This window comes from Xiphophorus hellerii, chromosome 9 (assembly GCF_003331165.1).
Source record: "Xiphophorus hellerii strain 12219 chromosome 9, Xiphophorus_hellerii-4.1, whole genome shotgun sequence".
In the NCBI taxonomy this organism is placed as follows: Eukaryota; Metazoa; Chordata; class Actinopteri; order Cyprinodontiformes; family Poeciliidae; genus Xiphophorus; species Xiphophorus hellerii.
The window spans coordinates 22,806,939-22,827,724 of NC_045680.1; the positions used below are offsets into that span (position 1 = coordinate 22,806,939).

A 20,786-nucleotide genomic window follows, 5' to 3' on the forward strand; every position below is an offset into this window, starting at 1 on the left:
AGACGGTGGGTTTGTTCTCTTACAGTCAGCCGGTGGATTACCCGGACAAACCGGTGTGAGCGGAGATACCCTTTTGAAAAAAGCAAACTCTAGGTTTTGAGCTTTCTCAAAAGTTGGAAATCTGATCCGTTCATGACGCCTCACACCCTAGTTAAGTATGGCTCCAGCTGCAAGTCAGAAATAACGGAACAAACACAATATTTGGAATGTATTTATCATTTATCACGTTCATACAGCATGTTCATGTGAGATACAAACCACCAGAAGTGCAAATAAATTATTTGCATCTGAAAGTTTGTTTGTGTTTCAAATGCAAGGCAGCCATGTTAGATATTGAAAATTATGGGGCTCTCAGGCGGTAATCAGAAGTCATATTTTTCCCTTTTCCGACTTTTAAATCACCCAGAAAACAGCACTTGTACTTTGAAGTCAGCCTTTTCAGGTTACCAGCTGAAATTACAAATGAGCCCCAAAAGGTGACATCCTGATCCCAACATGGTAACTCAGAGGTCACTGAATAATCCCAGTATGGCTTCCACAAATGTCACTTCTGACAACTTGTATCTGATTATCTCTCATGTTTGCTGGTCACATGCTTGGAGTGGGTGTATAAAGAGGCTATCCAGGATATGCCCTGAGGTCCTGACTTATGATTCCGTTCAAATGGTGAACTGTAATCGCCGCTTGTCTCGCCGGTTGGCAAATGGTGCACACCCAGTGACTGAAAGTCGGCTCTGTAGGCTCCGCCCCCATGCTTGATAGCCATTGGTTGCTGTAAGTGACACTTCAAAAAAAATACACATTGACTCCTCCCTCAAACGAAATTGATTGGTCGCAGGTCGACGACCGGGGCCGCACTTTGAGCGTGTCAATCAACAAACCGTCCTCGTGCAAACCTAAAAACCAGCCCACGATGAAATGTGATTGGTTGTTCGAATATTAATTGACTTCACCAGGTAAGCATGGAATGGGTTTGCTCAATATCGACACAGCAGAACAGTAGAAAAAAAAAAGTGGCGGTATTGTCAGTAACGTTTGCTTGTACTGTAAAACTTAACAGACACCAAACATCCAGACTTCTGGTTTAAATACTTCTGTATTCAAATTGTTCACGATTGTTTTGATTTCGCTGCTTTTTTTTTGTTGTTGTTTTAAATGACCGAAGGATGGCAGTGTTGGAATAGTCTCAATCAAATACCAATTTTTTCACTCAATTGTAATTTTTATTGCAGCTAAATTTAGTTGACGTTTCATTAGCAATTATTATTGCACAGGATTTTTTTCCCCCCTCGCTTTTCTTCTCTTCTTAAACTAAAATAAGTTTACAAGCTGATATTAGCTGGTTAACTGGTCAGACGACCCGTTCAGGTAGCCCACCTGCAGTGGTCTGCTTTACAGACATACCTGCAACTTGTAGCTTGCTAACATTTAACAACCCTAACCCAACCATAGCCCTAACTACACTGATGAAAATTTACTTCTCTACTTTGAAAACCTGTGACTACTTTGTGTCTACAGGCAATTTCTTTAATTTCACGATTTTACAAATTAAAATCGTGAAATTAGCATATATATATATATATATATATATATATATATATATATATATATATATATATATATATATATATATATATTATAATATAATTATAATATATAATTAAATCTATATAATGTGTATCTCCAGTTTTGATAGCACTAGGAGTAGAAATTTGCACTTTTTCTTATGTACGTCAGGGGAAAGTGCTACTTTTAACCTATTGCAGTTTGGTAACAACAAACAAAGGACATTATGAACATGATCAATAGTAGAGTTTTGTAGGTCTTCATTCTGTTTTGTTTTTTTTATTTTATTTTATCGCCACATCAAAAGGCTCCTCCACCGGACCACCAAGTGCATCATATGCAAAAGTGAATGAGCTGGAGTCTTTCTGAAACACGGATAATAGTCATAGTAAGTATTCTGTACAATAATTTGTTTTCTTAAGCTTAGACTATGATTAGGTGGTGATTGTAGGTCAAAGGTTTCCCATGCGTTTATCTCTCAGTCTCGCAGTCTGTCTGGCTATCGAGGTTTCCAAAAAAAAAGGTGTGTTGCAGAAATCAGATGAGAGGCCAAGTTCAAACGAAGGTGCGGCTATCTGAATGAGTAGTTAAGACTCTAGGTAATAGGTCATATTTAATACAGCAATTTCATTGGTTGGAACGTCAGCACGTTGTGGCTTGTGCAATCCTGTTGCAAGACTATGTAAATGTTATTGTAACTTGGAACACCAGCCATGCCCCTTCATGTTTTCACATTGTAAACATGGTTCATCTTGCAGTAGGGAAAATTAAAACCGTAAATATACTCGGACAGGATAAATATACAAGTGCATGCCACACTTTTAAGGTTTTGATTTGTGAAGATTTTTTTAAAATCATGCCCGTTCATCATCCTTTTCCTCCCTCTTTCTTGTACTTTGTATCCCTTTGCATCAAGTGTAAAGATCTGCAGCGGCGTCCTTTTTGTAAAGTTTGATTTTATGTGGCGATCAGAGACTATTTTCATATTAGCGGAAAAAACAAACAACAACTCACATTTTAAGCAACCACAGTAACATTTCCTTTAGTCTAGGCTATGGTGTATTCAACATTAATAATGCGTTTTTCAAATGATTAATCATAAAGCAAAAAGAGTGATGACTTTTGCATATGCTCTCTGATTATTTGTGGACAAAACAACATCTATTGTAAAATAAACATAGACTTCGGTTTGTACTTTTAGTCTCATATTACAAATGACAACTTTACAGGTGCAGTGCTATTATGCATTTTTCCCGATTAAAGTGATTTGTACGGTCATTTCTTTCCGTCACACTGAATTGCCTGTGCATGTGCGGTGTGTCGTCAGCATTTTTAAGAGGGGGTGGAATTTAAAAACCAGTGCAGGGAGGAGCCTTTCCACTTAGTTTATCTGAAAGCGGAGGGAGGGCAGTGCAGAAGTCGTGTAGCACAACTGGTAGTACAACGAGTGAAACCTCCTCCATCATGAGTTCTGCAAGTGGAGAACCTACAACAGTGAAGACAGGGGAGGCTCCTGCTCCTGATTCAGCTCCAGCCAAACAGGGCTGGAAGGTGAGAGATAATCAAAAACATGACTCCTGCTGCCGGAGGACTGTGTGCTCATCTGACGCCTGGCCTGTCCTGCGTGTGTCTCACAGTGTCCCCTGAGCGACGCTCACGTCCACCGGGAAGATGTGAGGAAGGTGTGGAGAGAGTGCCAAGAGGAAAGCTTCTGGTATAGAGGTAATCTCCTTGAGATATGAAGCGCGCGCCACGATATTTCTGAAAATGTGAAATTCTCGCAACTTTAAAATTGTTCAATGAAACCCCACACACTTCAACATGTTCTTCCATGTGTAGAAGAAGTCACTTATTCACTGAAATGTGTGTTTACATTCCTCTGTGGGTTTCAGAGCGGGGATCCCTCCTCCCCTCCAAAAAAAAAACTAAGCAAATTCAAAAATACCTTCCATATGTGAACATTTTCGTTTTTTAAAGTACAATTCGGCTAAGTAGCACAGCCTGCATCGTCTTTGTTTCTGGCTACGGCTGCGGGGGGGCGATCGGCTGGGAGTGTCCAAGATGTCCACGACGACGTAGATCAAGCCGATATAAAAAGAAAAAGCAAAAAAAACGAGCATGATTCTACAAGAGCGACAAAGCAAACAAATGATTTGTCAAAGTGACTGCTAGATGAAAGCAACCTGAGGTGTTTATGTCACGTAACAAAAGACAACAGCACCAAAGTTACCGAGGTGGTGGATGAGAAATATTCTTGCCAGTGTTGGCTGATTAGAAGTCCAAAAAAAAAAAAGAAAACGGAAAACTTTTTTTGTTTTATGTGGCAACAGGTTTTAATCCTTATCCTTCCTCTCTGTCTGCATTCCTCCACTCACCATCAACCATGCAGCTGCTTCTCCTCTTCCCTCACCATGAACCTATGTAAACATGAGCCGACAACAATCGGCGCTTCCTCTATTCGTCCCTTTGACCTCCAAATAATCAGGAGTAGTCTCACCACCACTCCAGGGGTCAAAGGCGCCAAGAAGGAAAAAAAATAGAGTCTCGAGTTGCCACTGGATCTTGCAACTTGCCTTTGAGAAAGTCTATGTCATGATGAATAGTCTGACGTTTTACTGCTTTTAGTAATTAAGAGTGCAACGTTATTTATGTTTAGCTACAAATTTATTCCCATGTATTAGAGATATACTAATCAGGTTTTCCGGGGGGGTTGTAGTTTTTTTTAGGTCTGTCCTGTAAAGATTTTGGCAAAATATTATTATTATTATTATTATTATTATTATTATTATTATTATTATTATTATTATTATTATTATTATTATTATTTCTTTTCCAGAGATTGCTGCGTAAATGTGCTGAAGGCATCTAGACAGCTTCGAATTCCTTGGAAATTTAAAGAATTACAAATTCATACATGTTAAAGTATGTGTACCTAACCTTCATTTGATTTTCAATGAACCCCCCCCAAAAATGCACCCAAATACATGATGATGGTTGATGCATTTGCTAATAAAAAAAATGGTGGGAATATTTTTTTTTTCTTTTTTTGGGTGATAGACAAGAACCTGCTGATCACCAGTCATATTTAGTCATGGGAAAAAAATCGTCCGATTCCGATCTCTGGCCAAGTGATCAGTGCATCTCTGTCATTTATCTGCCATTGTATTCATTTTATTGCCGTCTTAATATCATTTATCCAATGTCCCTTTTTTTCAGCTCTCCCCCTGTCTGTGGGCAGCATGGCTGTCACTGGTGGTCTCATCTACAACGGTAAACACTCCATTATTTCTCAAAAACGCCACAAACAATGTATTTCTCTGCTGGATTTCATCTAAGCGAATGTTTTTATTCCCATGCAGGTGTTTGGAAATCGTCAGCAAGGTTTGGCCCTTTTCCAAAGCTAGCAGGTCTGTTCTATTTTCTCTGCATTTTGTGAGTTATAATAATAATATCAAGTAAATGGTGAGTTTTACGTGTTTCCTTTGTAGTTGCGGGTCTCCTCGGGTTTGCAGTGGGAAAAGCTTCGTATGTTGGAACTTGTCGGAGCAGGTTCCAGGAGCTCGGTATTAAAGACGGCCCGGGAACTGGGCCCTGGTCCAGAAGAGGTCCGTCAGGTCCAGGACTCAGGTGGGCACAGCGATGGCTTTTCGATGTTTAATGATCTCATTGTTTTCAACATTTTGCTAAGTTATTTGTCACAATTGGCATGTATGTCTACATCTACATCCAAATTCTCCTTTTTCTGTTTTCACAAAAAGAACGAAAGAGTTCAGAAATTTCAAACTGTATTTTATAGAATCTCATTTCAGTGCTGAACAGTCCGGATCAGGGTTGACCAGTCCAGTCACTTTGGATTTTGAACTAGAGATAATCAAAGAATCTAGAAACATACAATCTAAAATGAACTGTGAAGTAGTTCTTAAGTATGGGACAAACATTTGGGTCATCTGTTCTATCAGCCACCTGCACAACACAGAAAGGAACACAAATCATTATCAACTAAACATGAAGATAAGCATCATAAGTACTTATAATTTTCTTATCTCAACAGACAGTGCCAACATGAGTGTGACGAATGCAAGAAAAAACCTCAGGCTGCACCAGCAGAGCAAGCTTAAAGTTAAATGCGCACAAAGCTAATCTCAACAGTTCTATAAAAATGAGAGTAAGAAAACACATTTTCAGCAACTTTTATGATTCTGGTTTTTTTCAGTCATTCATTCATTTTCCATGTTGTGCTTTTGTTTTCTTTGCATTTTCAGCCCCAGCATCACCATGGAAGGAAGCAGCTGTGTGTATTTACCTGTTGCAGCATGTCTGGACATCGAATGTGAATGAACTCCATGGAAGCTTTCTAGTGTCCTTTTGTTGTGTGTGTGTGTGTGTGTGGGTGTGTGTGTGTGTGTGTGTGTGTGTGTGTGTGCGTGTGTGTGGGTGTGTGTGTGCGTGTGTGTGTGGGTGTGTGTGTGTGTGTGTGTGTTTTTTTTGTTTGTTTGTTTCCTTCTTCATAAAATCCAGTAGAGGGCGCAAGAAGACTTTCAGTAGAAATGCAAATGTTTTCCGTTTTATCTGAGTACCGTAAATGCAACCTTGTAAAAAGAGTGCAAAGTCTCTTTTGTAGGTTTAATTATTATCAACATCCAAACAAACAGGAAACTTCCTATGATATAATCTGAGTAGGTAACCTGTGCTACCCATTGTTATTGTTTTTTGCCTGCTGAGCAAATGATAAAAACTTTGCCATTTGCGTCTATGTACACTGAGGAGAAATATGTCATTTTGTGATGTTGAATCATCCTCCTATTGCAACATTACACGCTTATGACTTTATTTGCTCTGTAGCAGAACACAAGGTGTGATTCTTTCCTTATAAGTACCTTAAATCTGCTGAGGATCTCTCTCCTCCACAGCCCAGTAGGCTTATATTTGCAGTATTTTTTTAAAAATGAATAATAATTCATCATGAATGTTTTAATGAGTTGCGAAATGTATTTTAGTAGTTTGACTTAGTCTCTCTTTTAATTAGGAAAAAAATATATACAATGCAATATCTATAACTTATTCGAGGCCCTTCACGTCAAAGTCCTATTTATGACAACAGTCTAAAAAAAGTTTGTCCTGACTTTTGGTTATGATCTGAATTTCCAATCAAAGAAAAACTGATTTATTTTGATCCATGGACTATTGACTAATGGATTACAAACTGAAATGAATCGCCTCCGAACCAGGAAATAAAATGTATTCAGAGTGGAAGATAAATGCAGCTTGAAAGATGAAAGATTCTAAAAACGTTTAGGTCATTCCTTCTGTTTCTGAGTTGTGGTTAATACTTGACAGCAGTTACACAGTAACAACTGTTAAATATCAAAAATTGTGCTTCATAATTGATGTAACAAAAACACCACATTTTTAATCCAGCTCACAAAAACATGAGCCAGATTAGAAGGCAAATGGCAAGTGGTTACTTGGATGTATTTAGTTAAATGAAAAAATGTTGTGTTTAAATTATGTCGGCATATATTTTTAAAGACTTTTTAACTTGATCATTTTAAAGCAGAGATCCATCAAAAAATAAATGTGACTCTTTTCAGGTTTCTGTTAATGATTAATAAAAGATTTTGACGTTGTAATATTTATTCCCATTAAAGGTGAATGTTTATTATTATTGTGCTGCTATTACGGTATTACAGAAGTATTTAAGAACTTGTTTAGATGCTGTAACAATGCAATGACAAATCTCAACTTGTATTTTTTAAAAGTTTATTTGAATTTAATTACAATTACAAAACATGTCAAATGTATTTAACTTATGCTCACATTTTTTGATATCAATTAAATCATAATTTTACTACCAGAAACGCTTGAGGAAAAAAAAGAAAATTGCACACTTAGACAACTTAAGCCACTTGTCAGCATCTTTGCGTCTCATTCGAAGTCATGTTTGACTCCCCGCCCATCATAGCACATATCGGTGTACTCCGGGAACCAAAACAAATGTACAACTCTGCCAACGCCGTCCTCCGAAAGACGTCATCCAATCAACAAGTAATCAGCTTAACGTTGGAAAGTCATTTATCCAATCAGAAAACTGTGCTACATGTAGGCGTATTTTTTTACACCCAATCATAATCAAGAAGGAGGAGCCAAAAGGCTTGCCGTTGGCTCTGACAGAAAACCTCTACCGACTCACAAACAGACTGCGAAAAAAGAGAGAGAAAAAAATCACACCACTACGCAAATCCTTCCAATGGAGGAGGGCCAGAACGTTCAAGCTCGCTCGGCAAATGAAAAGAACGTCTGCAAGCTAGCGACCTAGCTCAACTAAAAGGAAGAAGCAGCAAAAGTTGTAAGTAACGTCAACATTCCCAATGCTGCCGAAATTAAGAAAAAAAGTGTTTTCTGCCAAACGCAGCTGGCGTTGACCTGAGTTATTAACTTTGTTGAGATTAACGTTAGCCTTTCCAAATAGGCTGCCGTAGCATGCTAAAGAAGGAGTTTGGCTGCTCTGCTAGTGTTGGAGTTAATCGCCGTCCCTCTTTGCAAGTTAAATGGTAAACACCGCTCACGTACGTGTTGTCATTGCTTGTCTCGCTTCCTGGCGGCTAGATTAGCCCCTTGTATTTTGTATGTTGTTGGCCTGCGGAACGTTAGTTTAGCCTTTACAACTGGCTGGTTGAGCTAAGGCAAGTTGCTGGTGCTAGTTAGCTCCTTGCTCAACACCAGCAGTTTCCTCTGTAGAGTGAGAACTCTAGGCTACGATGCTAACTAATCATCCTCTGTAAATCCTATTCGTCTTATTTTGTTTTTAAATGGATGTTAGCTTCTTGTTGTGTACGGACTTAGCGTTTGTAATGAAGCGAAAATTATGACCTAACCGGCTAAGGAAGTTTACCCGCAGCAGTCAAAATAACCAAGCAGATTTAAGCCACTGTTTTTTTTTTTTTTGTTGTTGTTGTTTGTTTTTGCATACATTTTTTGAAAGCTACAATATAACCGAGTTGTATAGAACTACAAACAACAACAAATATTTTGTCAGTCTGGGGTAACTTAAAAAGAAAAACTACGTTTAAGTGCAAAGAGACTGTAACATGTCTGAGCACGGTGACTCTTATGCAATAGCATAACATTAGGCGAACTTTCAGCTCTGCGTCTGACATTACTCGGATAAAAAGCATTTGTTCAGCGTCTCTTGGATACAGACAGAAAGGAATCTGGTCAGTCTGCTGTGTGAGGGGGGTAGAAGGGCAACTATTTAAGAGGAAGACGCCGTGACAGATAAAATACCGGTTTGTCTGACTCCCACGACTATATTAACACAGATGATGCTCTTAAATTTTGTTCTCTTTCTCCTCACTTAAGTTTTGTGACAAATATGCAGAGCACAAGTACAAGCATTCATCCCACTTTTGCATTTTTTTTAAATTTTTGCCCCACGTTTGGTGATTTTGTTTGTTTCATTCGGACTAGCACAAAGTAGTGTATGCTCGTTGCGTGGAAAGAGATCTATACATGTTTTTTTGTTGTTGTTGTTGTGACATTTTTTTCCAAAAACATTAACATTAATGAAAAAGCAGCATCACAGCGCAGACAGACAGGCCAGGGATTAAATTGCAGGGACATTTAAGGCAAGTTTAGGTCAGGTTATAAAACAATGTCCCAAGCTCTGTTTAAACAGTTTTCTGAAAATGGAAAGTGTTGAAAAAGTGAAGAGGAATGACAGTAAATGCAGGAAGCAGACCTGTTTAGATGCTGTAAAAGACTTTAGACTTGGGTGAAGGTTCACCATATACAGTAGGAGGTCAATGACCCTAAACACACCGTCAGATCTACAATGTAATGATTGCAATTGAAGCATATTCACATGTTTGACTATGTCAGTCAAAGTCCAGATTTAAATCCATTTGATAAATTTGTGACAAGACTCAAAAAGAGTTCAGAGACGCTTTCCCGTCCAACCAGATTCACATCTAACTATTTTGCAGAGGTGAACGGGACAAAACTTAAGTTCTCTGGATGCGCGTAACCGTCAGAGACGTCGCCCAAAAGACTCGCAGCTCCGACTGCAACAAAAGTATTGAATAACAAGTATTGACTCAGCATTTGCGAGTAACACCAAAAAAAACCCCCCCAAAAAACATTTGTATTTCTCCCTCTACTTGAGGACAAAGCGATACTTTGTGTTGGAGTATCCGTAACAACTACTGCTAAAATATATTAAAGTTTCTAACTGTAACATGGCAAAATGTGCAGTGCTGAGACTTCTTTCAGGATGACAGGAAGGAATCCTCTGCAGAGTGAAATCGCTAGGCTAAGATGCTAAACGCAGCTGGCGTTGACCTGAGTTACTAACTTTGTTGAGATTAACGTTGTTGTTGGTTATCTACATTTTCTAGATGAGGTTTTGCGGTGTAGTGCCAACACTGACCTACAAGGCTTTGCAGAACCCCCCACTACATAAAAAAAAAAAAAAAAAAGCCTTTGATGGCAGTGCAGATGTGTACTTCACATGCACCGGCTTGAGGGAAATCCCCCTAGATTGCCGCGACCCATCTATCTGTGATTATCTAGGGCACTATTCCAGTGAATTAGTATGTTTGTTTTAATCTGGTAAGGCATTAATGGCATTGAAGAGTATGGGGATGGAAAAACCAAGCCCTCCAAAACACCCCCACAGTGGCCTCTCACTAAGCTGCCCTCTGCAAGGATTAACTGTTAACTCAGCATTTCAGCAATCACTGCAAATGATTCACTCAGTCTCCTTAACATTTCATGTATCAATTGATGTAAAAAAAAAAAAAAAGAAAACAAAAAAAGTTCAGCTAATGTATTGATTAAAAAAAAACAACCTTTTTAGGTAATTCTGCTCCAGCTACTTTAATATTAATACACAACATCCTCATGTAAACTCTCCAGACGCGTCTACGGTCGATCGTTTGCTATTATTACAAAGCTGGACCCAACCTAAACCTGGACAGAGCAGTTGGAGTCATTTAGACCCGTGTGTTTGCATTTGGTCATGTAGCTATTATTGGACACCTGAACAAATAGCATTTTGAGGAACTGCATGCACACACACATACACACACCCACACGACTAAAAACCTCACTGTTTGCCCAAGAAAGAACTGAATGCAAGTACCAAACTATGAGATTACAACATCCTGCACTAAGCGTTGGAGTAAAAGCACATTTTTCTCTGGTACTTAATATTCACTTGTTTGTGGGAAAGGCTCTCATATCAACAAAAAACTTGATATGCAAATCTTGATGTGAAAATGACATTTTCACAATGTTAATGATTAATATACACCTCACACTTTATATTAGAACCACTAATGTCAAAGTGTCTGATGGTGTTCAGGTTTTTTTATAAATGAAAATTTGAAAACAAGGCTGTACAATTTGTTAGATTAGAGTAGCCTTTTCTCTGTAGTTCCAGCTCCAGGCCTTTTATGGTGTGCCTCTACCATCTTTGCACACTTAAAAATGTACTCTTTTGCACATTCTTCTTTGCAGAGTAGAAGACATATTGAATAGAGAGCATCTGTAATTGGCAAGTTCTATCCAGAGATTCTTAATTTTTCTTGCACACTTTGCTTGGACCATCGTAACACATGAATATGTACCTCAAGCAAGTGGATTTCATTGTAAACATCTCCATCCATCTTCCCATCAGCTCTAACTAGCCTGCCTGTCCCAACTGAGGAGAAGTATGTGATGTTGTCGCCATCATGTTTCTCAATAAAAATGGTACGGTCAGTTTAATGTGCACCGTTAACCTAAGTTTAGTTCTTTTGTAGATTTGAAAAAAAAAAAAAAAAAAAAATCTATTTTATATATAAATGCAACTCCTAGTCCTGGGAATTCTGAATCGATTCAAGATGCTCCGAGATAAAATCAATTTTAAAATGTGTTGAAGTTATAGGTCTTTGCCGCTCCTTTTTACGAGTTTACTGCATATCGCATTACGTGATACGTCACCGTAGAAGGCCTTCTCGCCAACCGTTTGTATTTTGAATAATTCCTTGATATTGTTTTTATTTCAGGCAGCTAAGCTAATACCGGTCATTTATATTGCAGAATTTTATGCACAAACCCCTTTTTGTTTAAATGTAAAACTGATGGAATTTGATATTGTTTGGAAGATGATAGAATTGTTTTAAATGAATGTTTAATTTATTTACAGTCTTTTCCTCTCTTCAGTCACATAATTTAAACAGAATCTCTAAACAAACATTTATTTCGGAATTAAAATTAGTTTCTGAATCGACTTGCTAGACATTGAACGATTCTTTGACCGTACGTGACCCACACATGATTTTTTTGTAAAGCTGCCAATCTCACACCAGAAATGCATACATATATATATTTTTTCAAAATCAAATCTGATCTGCTTTTATTTGTTGTCCTAAATCTGAAAAGGCTCTGATATTTTTTCAAACCTCAGTCTGACGTCGTATTTCAACATTTACGTCATTTTCATCTCCTGTGTTGGACTCAGCTGTTTTGCCCTGGAGAAGTTGGGATGCTATTTACAGTGTCGAGCTAATCACTTTGACCTGCTACCTTCTGTTACTATAGTCAGTCTTCATTGAAAAAAAAAATCTTTGTAGCTTTTCCAAAGTCCAAACAGGCCTCCCTGCAGCTCCTGATGAATGCACGGGTTAATAGGAATGCACATTTAGATTTTTACTGAACAAAATCTTCCTTCTCACAATTCTGCACCACCTCGGTCCATCACGTAAATCCCAATAACATACATCGACGTTTGTGATTCAAGGTGCTCTATCTTGCAAGCATCTCTTCTTTCTGCAGCTTAAATTAGCTCTCGACATCAGCCAGTTTAGGTTAGGCATTCCTTTTCTTTATTGCATTGCAAGACTTTGGGATAATGCAGCGCACAATGAGGACAGAGTCTCGCTGGAAATAACCTATAATTGAGCCCTGCTGAGCAAGATTATCCGCGGCTTTTTGGAAAGAGGGTTTGGAGCATAATTGATGTTTGGGTCTGCTTCTGCCAAGGAAAACACCCTGTATTTGTCCTCAAGACGGCCCGAGCTGCGTTTGGAGATTTCTGACGTTTTTACAAGGGCATCAGCGACAACGAATCCTCTGGTTTTATATGTCAATTGGAAGGAAACGAGGACGATCTGAAGCATCCTTAAAACGTAGCCATTTACGTCTCTAATTGGAAGAATTCAGGAATGTTTCCGCTTAAGAGGTTGTGATTACAGCAAGCCAGGCATCTGGAGGTAGCCAGATATCATCATTCCCAAATTCTTACAGTCATCTGGGCTAGTTTTAGGAAACGTATTTAAAAGATGTAATTTACTAAACATTTCAGAGATGGTTTTCTATGTTTTGTTGGGGCTAAATGAAATTGAAGCAATAGAGAAAGTTAAATAAACATAACCTCAGCTAGAGGTTAGGATCATGTCCTGTTTCCTGGATGGCCAGTCAGTGACCTATTCATTTAGAAAGCAGCAGGTAGTAATAAAATAGACAAAGAGAAGTTAATCAGTTCAGCTTTTGATTGCCCTGTTGCTTTTTCCCCCCCTAAAACAGTTCATTATTTCATTTATACAACAAACTGTTTCTTATATTATTATTATTATTACTGCCATGTTTTTCTAGTGAAGTTACATTGTAGTCGGAATAAAAAAAGAGCTTCAACATAGAGCGGTAGTTAAGTTTGTGCTACAGCGTTCAGGATGTAGTCAGGGTTGGCTTGCCTTTTTTTTTGTGGTTAGTTGTTTTTTTTTTCTTTTTGGGTTTTGGAGTCGCTGAGTTGGAACAGGAAGTGAGATGTGTTATTCGCAGGTTTTTTCACCGTGAGAAAAGCAAGTCAGGGTGGCTGAGAGACTATCTTTGTTTTAAGGCTACGTTCAGGTGGGTGGGTGGTGTGAGTTTGTACGCCGGCTTAAAGTTCAAGTCGAACGTTGATTCGCTCTCCACCTTCGCTGACCTGTCGTTGCCATCCGCTCACATATCACACAGTTGGTGTAGGGTGGAAGTTCTCACACCTCAACTTCTCTGTCTGGCTGCTCTGACTAAGGCCTTGTTCTTCCTTCCTTTGCATGTGGTTTGATAGGTTTGAACTTTCTGGTGTTCTATTACATTCTCTCTCTCTCTCTCTGTCTCTCTATCTCTTTTTTTATGTGTCCATTTCTGTCTAATTGGATTGTTTTCCCAAGTCCCTTTCTAACCCAATAAGCATGGTACTCTGAGTTAGACCGTGACGATGAATGCTCGACTACATAGAAGACAACTTGACTATAAAGGGAGTCTTTTTAACCATTAATATGATAAAAGGGAAGAATAGTGTGGTTTACCCCGAATGCTTACGTAACCGCCTCTTGGACGTAATGGTAATCTCCAGATTATTACTCTGCCCAGCAGGAGGGCTTAATCCTGTCGCAGTAGAGAGCAAACCAGGCTGAAGCAGACAGTAGGCTGACAGCTCTTTGCTCTGCAGCAAAACAAGCCAGCGCAAACTTTAAAGTTCAACATTTAAAATCGTCATCAAGTCTAAAAACTGTACCCGTGCGGGTTACCATGCGCTACGCGGTTCGGCAGCTGAGCCCTTGTGGTTTCAAATTGCACCAACATTAACGCTTCTTAAGCGTTCTAAAGTGTTGAGAGATGTTGAATGACAGGGCATACGTGTGTTTTGTGATGTCATCATGTCAGCCTTCGGCTTTGCTCAACGCACAGCTTCTGCTTTTTGTTTCAGATTCCTGTGCAGTGAGGTGGCGGGGGTCTTCGTGTCTTTCCAGTCTAGCCCCTGCTCTATGGCCTTGAGGTATGTCGCACGGGTTAACTAGGGTGGTCCTCCGTGGGCTGTTGTTTTGGAAGCAGCTGTTCCTAAAGTACTGTGGGAAAAGAAAGGAGAGAGAAAAAGTAGAAATATTTCTTTTTTTGGTAAATTTTTCCCGTCTCATTTGGTTTCTTTCAAATATCCGTCTTACTGTCTTAGTTTGCTCCGATGTTTTCTCAATGCTTCTGCAAAGATTTTATGGTATCGCACATAAATGCACTTATGCATTTATTGCAAGACCAGTTATTTTAATACACAGTAGAAACTAGTTATTTACGTAGAGTGTATAAAAAGGTGCAACCTTCTGTCTCTCTGTCCAACCGTTCCTGTTTTTGGTCAGACTTTGCAGTCATCGTTGCAATATTCAGAGATGAAATCACATTTGCAGGTTTGGGTGGTGCTTTTATCGTACCGTTATCATGAAAAATTTCTTATAGGAATTTTGATTTATTGTTGCCTTGATACATTTCAATTAATGATTTTAAATAATAAAAAAAAAACAACTGGCCATCTTATCAGAAATTTTATTTTTACTATTTTTTCCACCGTTTGTTCAACAGAAAGTATCAATAAATATCAGTAAAGTCAAAAATATAATTAAATTCAGTTACCGTGTGAAGTTTAGTGATATAAATCTTACTTTTTTAATTAAGTGCCTTCCTGAAGAATCCCGTTTCAAATGGGAACAATTGTATTTGTGTTGGCACAGCTGTTGCTGCATGCTGTGCCATGCAATTACTGTAAAAAGACGTAATGAATAGTTTTTTATCGTAGCATTTTATTGTTATCACAATAGTACCACAAAACACCACAATAGAATTCCAACTTAATCTCATATTCTTCAGTTTAGGTGTTAATGACAGCCTTTCCTCTACTTTTATCCCATTTCCGTCACATGTTCTCTCTCAATCTGGTCTCAAACACCAACCTCTCATTTGTTTTTTGTCTACTTTGAAGGCATAGTAATTTTCTGCCCTCACACTGTATGTTCTTTATAGTCGGTCTGGATGTTTCATCTCTGGAGTAACACTGTAATGTTGCTTTAAATATTTTCTAAAATAGTTACTGTACATTCTTTCGGAGGAGCTAGGAATCGTGTCATGAGCAGTTGATGCACAAAACGAGACTCATTTTTAAGGGTCTGGTTGGGTCACATTCTGACATTCCTCAGCAGTGACAACCAGCCAGGCTCTTTGTAGATTCCTTCACGAGCGTCACTCAGGACAGCGCAGACCCCGAATGGATCAGACTCATCCTGTGTTATTCTGGGCTTTTGCAGATTAAGAAGCTTCAGTTTAATTTGCTGATCTAAAAACTTAAAAAAGGTAGAGAAAGCTTGAATGCATAATAAAAGCAAATTTATTCAATGATCGTAGAGTTCAGGGGAGGCAAGTTTCACCATGTGTACCGGCTACTAACCCAAACTGTTGCGAACGCTCTGGCTGCGAGCTTCACATTCAGCAGCTGGCACCGACGTTGAATGCAAGTCACAATCAACAAAACAACAATGACGCTTATTTTTAGGAAGTAGAGTTTGGTTGATTTGACATGTTCCTCATTTGGATAAGTATTTTTCCAACACAAACTGTGCACAAACCAGGATATTATTGTCCTCTGTGAAATGTTTTTAATAAGTCCATCTCTTTGGGTGGATAGATGGCGGTTCAACTGATCCAGAAATAGTAGAAAACAGGGATTGCATGTTGATAAGGTCTTAGTAGTTTGCTCTTAGCTCTTTATTGATTATTATTTGCCCACGTCCCTCTTGAAAATGAGATCTAGATCTCAACAGGGTTTACCAGGTTAAATAAAGGAAATAAAAAAAAGGATTTAAAAATGTAAAAAAAAACAAACATTATTTTATTATATAAAACAAGAAGAACATTATCTTAATTAAATTGCATACATTTTTTGGATTAAAAAAAACATGACATCAAAGTTGTCTTTAAAAAAATGGTAAAATTAGGGAAATCTTTAATTTTTACTTGCATAAAAACATGCATGTAGTGGTAAAATTAGATGGCATGCCCATGTTGTTGCTGGTATAGCTTCATCCTGTGGTGTCTGGTTGCGCCAATAGAGGGCAGTACAATATTGTTTGTGTGTCCTGCTCCCCTCACATGAACCACAGAGTGTTTACTCACAGCCGGAGGCGGAGTTACAGTTCAGATTAATGCCTGCCCAGACCGATCCGATCACAGCGACTGTAGTGGATTTAAATGCTGACTGTGTGCGCCACGGGGCCCTTCAGCTGACTGCAGAGCAGACCCTTTTTCTCCTGGGCTCTTAGCCCACAAGCTTTCCTGTTTTCTTCCAGTTTGAAAGCAGAACAAGGCTGAAACGGGTGGGGACCCAGAGCTGCTTAGGAACGCTGAGCATTGTTCCCAGAGCTTCCTCTTCCACATTCCTGGGCTGATTGCGTTGTGGGCCTCCTGCACAGGGTTATTGTTCTAACTCAACAGCACCGCACAGACCTGGCCTCAGCCCATTGTGGCTGCCTCCACTGACCATTGTGGTGCTCAGACTAAGTGATGGCTATCTTTGCCTCTGGAGCTTTATTTTCTCTTTGATTTATTTGCCGATTCTTACTTAATTGTGCTGCCTCATCATCTTTCGACCTGTTCTCACTCCTTACTTTTGCGGATTCTAACAAATATCTCTGTTAACACTTAACGTCTCTTTGCTACTTGTCAACAGTGTGTTTAAGCCTGTCAAGATAACAGATTTTGCTGGATGTTAAATTGTCCCGATAAACGATAAATACTATTGCTTTTCAAGTAATACATTGATAATGACATAATAATTCAAGTTTGACCTCTTAAACAACGATAAAATTTAATTTTGTACCAAATACTCCACACTGGATTTGGAAGATATTTTAAATATCCTCAATAAAACACAACCATTTGCATTTTTGTGATCATATATTTGTACTTTATGCACCTGCTCACAGCCTGCAAAGCATGCATGTGTCAACTATAGGATGTAAATGGTGCTGTGCTGCAGACCTTATTTTACCTTAACGCTCATAGTTAATGCAGCGTTTTTCTGTATGTCACCATGAGATCCTGTATCAGCAACAGGAGCCTGAAGCCTGGTGGAGCAGAGAAGAAGTTGGATGTTGTTCTGGAATAAATTTATGTTGAAATCTTTTGGAAATAGGTTGTTTTTCAATGCTTTCCTATACGTAGTTTCTTTAATATATTTATGTCGTAGCAAAGGATTGGATGGGAGGAACCTCAAATATTTTAACTAGGCTGGGCGATATGGCTTGAAAATATACATGCATATACATATATATATTTTCTCCATTCCAGATCCAACTACCGCTTTTAATTGTTTTTTTTTTTCTTGCTTTCTTTTCTAAATATTACATTTAAAATGACAGGAAATATTTTTTAAAAACTGGCTTTTATTTCAATCATCCCTTCTGTTGGTTGTACGATGTTTTAATGATCAGAATGTGATTATATTATTAGTCGAATAAAGATGCAATTTTACCAGGAACAACTTCTTCAATTTACGAGGAAAAACAGCTTCAATAGGAAAGAGCTGACCAGCACAGCCTGTGTGGTTCTTTCAGTTGTTTGTACAGTTGTTACTGATTTGTTAAAAGATTAAGTATCTCTATTAGTATTATGTTTAAAGCTTATGCCAAAGTATAACTTTCAACTTTCGTTGTTTTAATTTTTTTTTTGTTATTTTTCATGTTTGAGTTTTTATAGAAACACTACTTCATTCTCCTCATATTATGACTTTGTTCTCGTAATTAAGAAAAAAACAAATCTTAGCCCGGCCCTAGTATTCTGTCGTAGAGTTGACCTGAATTCAAAGTCCAAATAAACTGAAGCTGTAAAACTCGCTTTTCAAACGAGATGAGACCGTAGTCTGTTCAAATAAACAAACGGAAACGTAACATCTGCTGCCGTGTGCTGATTGAAAACCGCTTTCTATCACATGCATTTAAAACGCAGTAGAAGAATCACGGAGTCGCATGCCGTCTCGCCACCGAGTACTTTCATCTATAATTTACACCCTTTGATGTCCCTTTGTTATCTTACGTGGCCTTTCCAACCTAATGGCTTCTAATGCGTACAGTATATCTGGTTTGAGAGAGCGTCTGTGTCTCAGCAACGGAAAATTGAGCCCAAAAAAAATGACCGTGGGTTATTTTAGGTTGTTAGTGATTTTGCACTGTAAAATAAATGGTAAACAGCATCACAGCAGCGATTGCCTCTAAAATGGTTTAGCAGTTTCACACAGGCACGTGCCAAAATCATCTCATCTCACTTTTATGGATCGTCGCAGTTTTTGTTGCTTTTGACGACTCAAACTTTGCGCTCGGTCAACTTGTTATTTTCTGGACTCGGTACCAACGAACAGTAAATTGATTATTTCTTTAGGCAAGTGAGGTGTTTTTTTTTTATTTTTTATGAGAGTCAGCAGAGTGTACCCCGTCTCTCCCTTCTTAGTCTGCAGGAAGGGATACTTGCAAGGGTTTGAATTTGCTGCAGCCACAAGCTGTTCAGCCAAGCAGAGCGCAGCAGTCTGTCATCGGGCCGTTTCACAGACACCATCACTTTGCCGTTCTGTTTCTTTTCATAAAAGCTCAGCACTGTCGAGCAGAAGTGAAAGCAAGGCAAGAGGTGATGGTGGGTGGGGCGATACTTCTGTGATGTCGGAAGAAAACAGTTTTTTGTTTTTTTTTTGTTTATGTGCAGCTGGTAACATGTGACTTTGATAAGAGCTATCAGCGAATGCAGGCGGGCGAGGAAAGCCAACTGCGTGAAGGTTTCCTGCTTCTTACGTTGTCTGTCAATCTCCCACTTCCATTCTTGCGCTCTTTCACTTGTTGGCAACACAAGACAGCAGGGTGGGGCTGATGTCGTCTCTGTTACGATTGGCCGGTAGCCCAAGTTGTGTTATCTGCTGTAAAACATGTTATAGCCCCACCTCAGATAGGGCCTGGCACTGAAACATAGCCCAGCCTACCCAGAGTTACATCACCATCTGTGGAAATAGCCGTGTATCTTTACTTTCTCTTCACGGTCTGAACAAGACACGTAATGTTGCAGTGTGGTGGGAGGCTCCCATTTACCGCCACAGGTACATGCCCTCACACTCTAACTCCACAGCGCGCAGGTAACAGCTTGACACACATACTGCCGTTTCACCTGCTTCTATAAAATGGGGCAGAAACGCCAGGCGACTTGTCTGCATTGCCGCATGGCACGGCACGGCACAGGCTCCCGGACTTCTCTCTAGAGTAAAACAGCAGGAGGAAAAAAAAAAAAAAGAGTCTTGTTGACAAATGGAGTTTCTAAAGAGCCTGGTTCCGGCCGTCATCTCAGGAGAGTCACCTGTTGATCACGGGGGAAGCTCTCCCAGGGAGCCGGGTCCACGGCTCCTCCGCATGAAAAGACTGGGTCTGCTTGCCATGGGACAGACCATCGAAGAGGATCCGGTAGACCCAGACATAAGAGAACACGCAAGACCCAGCTCCTCCAGACATGCCAACAGTAATCAATCTCGGCTCAAAGGTACTTTGAAGAAACACTGACGCAGCAGTTATCTGTAACAATAACGATACCGACATTAATAACTTCTGCTGGAGTGGTCTGGCTTGCTTTGTGTGATGATCTTTATAACTCTTAATCTTTATTTATCTGTAATCATAGATTTGCTTTGTTGTTCCAGTCCTAACCCCTTTATGCCCGTTGTCATAAACAGGCTTTAAGCAATCACTGTTTGAAGACTGTTTACAGTGTCTTGTACTGTGTTTAATCATGTAAACACAGAATCATGAGTTTTGCAATGTGGATTAAGTTTGAGTTGCACTGATATTCATTCTGTAGCCGAGACCCATTCTCTGTTTTTTGCAAACCTTTCACACGTCGATACTGTTTTTGCTTCAGGAACTACCGTATTTAAAAAAAATCCAAGAGCAGGACTACAAATGGTTTGTTCTAACTATGCTGCTGTTGCCAGTAGTTGTTTATTTCTATTAACACAGGGTGTCCGCACATCCTGAAGAAGTGTTAAATTCATATATCTAAAACTAAGACCTTAAAATGTCTTGAAGTTGGCCTTAAATAGGTTATGCACAAGTCTTACGTTTTGTTGTGGCAGGTCTATTTAATTTTTCATCCTTGTAGAGGAGTTTTCTGTCAGGTAAACATTTCAGTCACTTCGTTCTGACTCGAGGTGGCTGAGGCTACCGGTAACTAGCTTCTAACATACCTTTTATAGCTAGCTAGTACATTAGCCAACAAATCTTTTGCATCTATCCAAGTACAAATTTATCGGCCAGTTGGCTATAATTTTCTTGGTTAATGCCACCTTAAATTTAATTCAAAGTGGCATTAGAAAGGTCTTTAAAAGTCTTAAATTTAACGTGCCGAAA

The 20,786-nt window shown here is 39.1% G+C and overlaps 2 protein-coding genes across 11 annotated transcripts in view; both read left to right on the forward strand.

The window, feature by feature from the left end:
- The first annotated feature begins 2,965 nt into the window (after positions 1 to 2,965).
- ociad2 (OCIA domain containing 2) lies at positions 2,966 to 6,396 on the forward strand. Its single transcript, XM_032571274.1, has 7 exons — positions 2,966 to 3,117; positions 3,204 to 3,288; positions 4,783 to 4,836; positions 4,926 to 4,973; positions 5,055 to 5,193; positions 5,618 to 5,731; positions 5,829 to 6,396. The coding sequence occupies exons 1-6, from the start codon at positions 3,031 to 3,033 to the stop codon at positions 5,682 to 5,684; spliced, it is 480 nt and encodes a 159-aa protein (XP_032427165.1). The 5' UTR covers positions 2,966 to 3,030; the 3' UTR covers positions 5,685 to 5,731; positions 5,829 to 6,396.
- Positions 6,397 to 7,769: 1,373 nt separating this feature from the next.
- fryl (furry homolog, like) overlaps positions 7,770 to 20,786 on the forward strand; it is an 87,011-nt gene continuing 73,994 nt past the window's right edge. For 5 of the 10 annotated variants that reach the window (XM_032571850.1, XM_032571849.1, XM_032571852.1 and 2 more), the window contains exon 1: positions 19,429 to 19,923. In XM_032571850.1, coding sequence (XP_032427741.1) covers positions 19,695 to 19,923 — 229 coding nt within the window. In that variant the 5' untranslated portion in view covers positions 19,429 to 19,694. Of the gene's footprint in view, positions 7,913 to 14,299; positions 14,369 to 19,427; positions 19,924 to 20,786 lie in introns of those variants that run through there. The other 5 variants (XM_032571847.1, XM_032571851.1, XM_032571848.1 and 2 more) reach the window with 3 other exon arrangements.